This window comes from Procambarus clarkii, chromosome 83 (genome assembly GCF_040958095.1).
Source record: "Procambarus clarkii isolate CNS0578487 chromosome 83, FALCON_Pclarkii_2.0, whole genome shotgun sequence".
In the NCBI taxonomy this organism is placed as follows: Eukaryota; Metazoa; Arthropoda; class Malacostraca; order Decapoda; family Cambaridae; genus Procambarus; species Procambarus clarkii.
Window position 1 is genome coordinate 21,146,122 of NC_091232.1, and position 3,877 is coordinate 21,149,998.

A 3,877-nucleotide genomic window follows, 5' to 3' on the forward strand; every position below is an offset into this window, starting at 1 on the left:
CGGAAGATGAGAGGAAATGTCAGCACTGTGGAGAAATGCCCGACAGACCACTGGAACATTATCTAACACAGTGCACAGTTACAAACCCATTAAGATTTCAACTTAGATTCAACAGAGCAGAAGTTGTTAAACACATATGGCAAAATCTTACTGAAGCGACCATACGAGTCATAAATACTCATATTCCGCCCAAGTAAAACAGAAACAAGCAACACTTAGTGGGCCAGCCAGAGGCTTAGGGCCCGAGCAGGAATATCCCTGCAAAAAAAAAAAGCCACCAGCTGTGGTTAACCTTACATATGGCTGCAAGCTCTGGCTCATGAACCACTAGCTGTGGCTAATCCAATATATGTCTGGAAGATCTGGCTCCCGGACCTCCAGCTGTAGGTAACCATTTTCAAGTTTTGAAAGTCTAGCTCCCGGGCCTCCAGCTGTGCTTAGCCTTATACAAGTCATGAAAGTCTGGCTCCTCGACCTCCAGCGGGGTGTAGAAATAACCTAAGCTACTCTATCCCTTTGATATGTATTTTTTCTTGTCTCCATAAACATACTTCAACTTGAACTTGACCTTCAGCTGTGTTCAACCATATACAAGTCTTGAAAGTCTGCTACCTGACCTCCAGCTGTAGGTAACCATATTCAAGTCTTGAAAGTCTGGTTTGCTGGTCTTCCCGTTGTGGTTAACCATATATTAGTCTTGGAAGTCTGGCTCTCGGACCTCCAGCTGTGGTTAACCATATGCAAGTCTTGTAAATCTGGCTCTCTGACCTCCAGCTGTGGTTAACCATATACAAGTCTTGAGAGTCTGGCTCCTCAGGCTCTAGGAGCCCTCCAGTGGCATCCCAAACAGATGCGCGTGATTCATTTTCTTTGCACATTTATGGATATATAATTTAAGCTCCAGTTTCTCTAGTCGTTTATTGTGAGGTAGTTAATGATGTGGGGGCTTGTTGTTGTTGTTGTTGTTGATATAGTAGTTCAAGCAAATGTAGTAGTAGTTGTAGTAGTAGTAGTAGTATTAGTAGTAGTATTGTTGTTGTTGTGGAAGTTCATGTTGTTATTGTTGTTGTAGTTGATGTTGTTGTCGTGGTAGTTGTTGCTGTTGTCGTCGTGGTATTTGATTTTGTTGTTGTCGTCGTAGTATTTGATTTTGTTGTTGTCGTTGTTATTGTTGTGGTAGTTGTTGTTGTTGTTTGTGACGTGGTAAATGTTGCTGTTGTTGTCGTTGTTGTTGTTGTGGTGGTTGTTGTTGTTGTTTGTGTCGTGGTATATGTTGCTGTTGTTGTCGTTGTTGTTGTTGTGGTAGTTGTTGTTGTGGTTTGTGTCGTGGTAGATGTTGCTGTTTTTGTCGTTGTTGTTGTTGTGGTAGTTGTTGTTGTTGCTTGTGTCGTGGTAGATGTTGTCGTTATTGTTGTCGTGGTAGTTGTTGTTGTTGTTTGTGTCGTGGTAGATGTTGCTGTTGTTGTCGTGGTAGTTGTTGTTGGTGGTGGTGTCGTGGTAAATGTTGCTGTTGTCGTCGTGGTAGTTGAATTGTTGTTGTTGTCGTGGTAGTTGAATTGTTGTTGTTGTCGTGGTAGTTAATGTTGTTATTGTCGTGGTAGTTGATGTATTTGTTGTCATGGTAGTTGTCATGGTAGGGAAAGTTACTCGAATCGATAATTGCAAATGAAATTAGTCTTCATCTTGAAAAACATATTAATAATTGAGTCGCAACATGGTTTTACAAATGGCCGTTCATGTTTAACAAATTTGTTATCTTTTTATTCTACCATAGTTGAGGCAGTTGATAGGGGTAAGGATTATGATGTTGTCGGCTCTGTTATGATGTTGAGGCTCTGTCCTGGGACCTCTGTTGTTTATAATATATATAAATTATTTAGATTCAGGTCTGAGTAACAACATTTGCAAATTTGCTGATGATACAAAATTCGGTAGGGAAATTAATACGGAAGAAGACTCACTATCACTTCAAGTTGATCTAAATAGGGTTTTGAAATGGTCAAAGGATTGGCAGATGCAGTTTAATGCTGATATATGTAAAGTTCTGAGGCTAGGTAATGATGATAGAGTTACAAGATACGAGCTAGATGGTGTTGAGATTGCGAAGTCGGATTGCGAAAGGGATCTGGGAGTTATGATTAGTAAGAATTTAAAACAAAAGGATCAATGCATGAATGGTCGTAATAAGGCAAATAGGACACTGGGATTTATTAATCCGAACTCCTCCGAATTAATTTCCCTACCGATTTTCGTATCATCGGCAAATTTGCAAATGTTGCTACTCAAATAAATTGGATAAGTTTAGATTTAGGAAAGACTTGGGTAAATACTGGTTCGATAACAGGGTTGTTGACTTGTAGAACCAATTACCATGTAACGTGGTGGAGGTGGGGTCCATCGATTGTTTCAAACGTGAGTTGGACATGTATATGAGTGGGATTGGGTGGTTATAAATAGGAGCTGCCGCGTATGGGCCAATAGGCCTTCTGCAGTTACCTTTATTGTTATGTTCTTTTGTTGTTGTTGTCGTGGTAGTTGATGTTGTTATTGTCGTGGTAGTTGATGCTGTTGTTGTCCTGGTAGTTGTTGTTGTTGTGGTAGTAGTTGTTGTTGTTGTTGTCATGGTAGTTGCTGTTGTTGTTGTTGTCATGGTAGTTGCTGTTGTTGTTGTGGTAGATGTTGTTGTTGTTGTTGTCGTGGTAGTTGATGTTGTTTTTGTCGTGGTAGTTGATGCTGTTGTTGTCTGGTAGTTGTTGTTGTTGTTGTTGTTGTCGTGGTAGTTGATGTTGTTATTGTCGTGGTAGTTGATGCTGTTGTTGTTGTTGTCCTGGCAGTTGTTGTTGTTGTGGTAGTAGTTGTTGTCATGGTAGTTGCTGTTGTTATTGTTGTTGTGGTAGTTGTTGTTGTTGTTGTTGTTGTCATGGTAGTTGATGTTGTTATTGTCGTGGTAGTTGATGCTGTTGTTGTCCTAGTAGTTGTTGTTGTTGTGGTAGTTGTTGTTGTTGTTGTTGTGGTAGTTGTTGTTGTTGTTGTTGTGGTAGTTGTTGTTGTTGTTGTTGTGGTAGTTGTTGTTGTTGTTGTCATGGTAGTTGCTGCTCTTGATGTTGTTGTTGTCATTGTAGTTGATTTCGTTGTTGACGTGGTAGTTGTTGTTGTTGCTGTCGTGGTAGTTTATGTTGTGGTTGTGTAGGTGGTGGTTGATGTTGTGGTTGTGTAGGTGGTGGTTGATGTTGTGGTTGTGTAGGTGATGGTTGATGTTGTGGTTGTGTAGGGGGTGGTTGATGTTGTGGTTGTGTAGGTGGTGGTTGATGTTGTTGATGTAGTAGTTGTAGAGGTGATAGTTGATGTTGTTGTTGTCATTGTAGTTGTTGTTTTCGTAGTACTTGATTTTTTTTTGTTTTCTTGTCGTAGTAGTTGATGTTGTGGTTGTGGAGGTAGTAGTTGATGATGTTGTTATTGTTGTGGCGGTGGTGGTTATTGTTGATGTTGTTTATGGAATTGTAGTTAGGAGCAATAAAACTAGTTAGGAACAAGGGAGGAATCCCGATCATATGTGGCATTCTTCCAAGAAAGGGAGTTGGTAATGAATGGATGTCGAGGGCACTTGGTGTCAATTGCCGGCTGGAAAGATATTGCAAATCAAATGCAATATCTTTCATAGATAACTGGGAATACTTCTATGGAAGAAATGAAATGTATGCTAGGGACGGGGGTGCATCTATCGAGGGCTGGGGGTGGTTGTTGTTGCGAACTCGTTGGAACCAGAAGTTGGTGGCGTTTGTTTGGGGTTAAACTGTTATTAGATAGTGGTATGGGAATTGATATGGAGAAAGGAGGTAATAAAAGTATGTGTTTGTGGGAGAAAGAAATTGGCAAA

At 40.4% G+C, this 3,877-nt stretch overlaps 1 protein-coding gene across 1 annotated transcript; it reads right to left on the bottom strand.

Annotated features, from left to right (window-relative positions):
* Window positions 1–978: 978 nt before the first annotated feature.
* Window positions 979–1,620, bottom strand: LOC138358471 (myb-like protein D). The gene has a single exon (XM_069316464.1). It carries the CDS (start codon window positions 1,618–1,620, stop codon window positions 979–981), a length of 642 nt encoding a protein of 213 aa, XP_069172565.1.
* Between the last annotated feature and the right edge of the window lie 2,257 nt (window positions 1,621–3,877).

Bases quoted from the DNA above. Each gene is read 5' to 3' on its own strand.
- LOC138358471 (XM_069316464.1), bottom strand. From the start codon at position 1,620: ATGACAACAAATACATCAACTACCACGACAATAACAACATTAACTACC.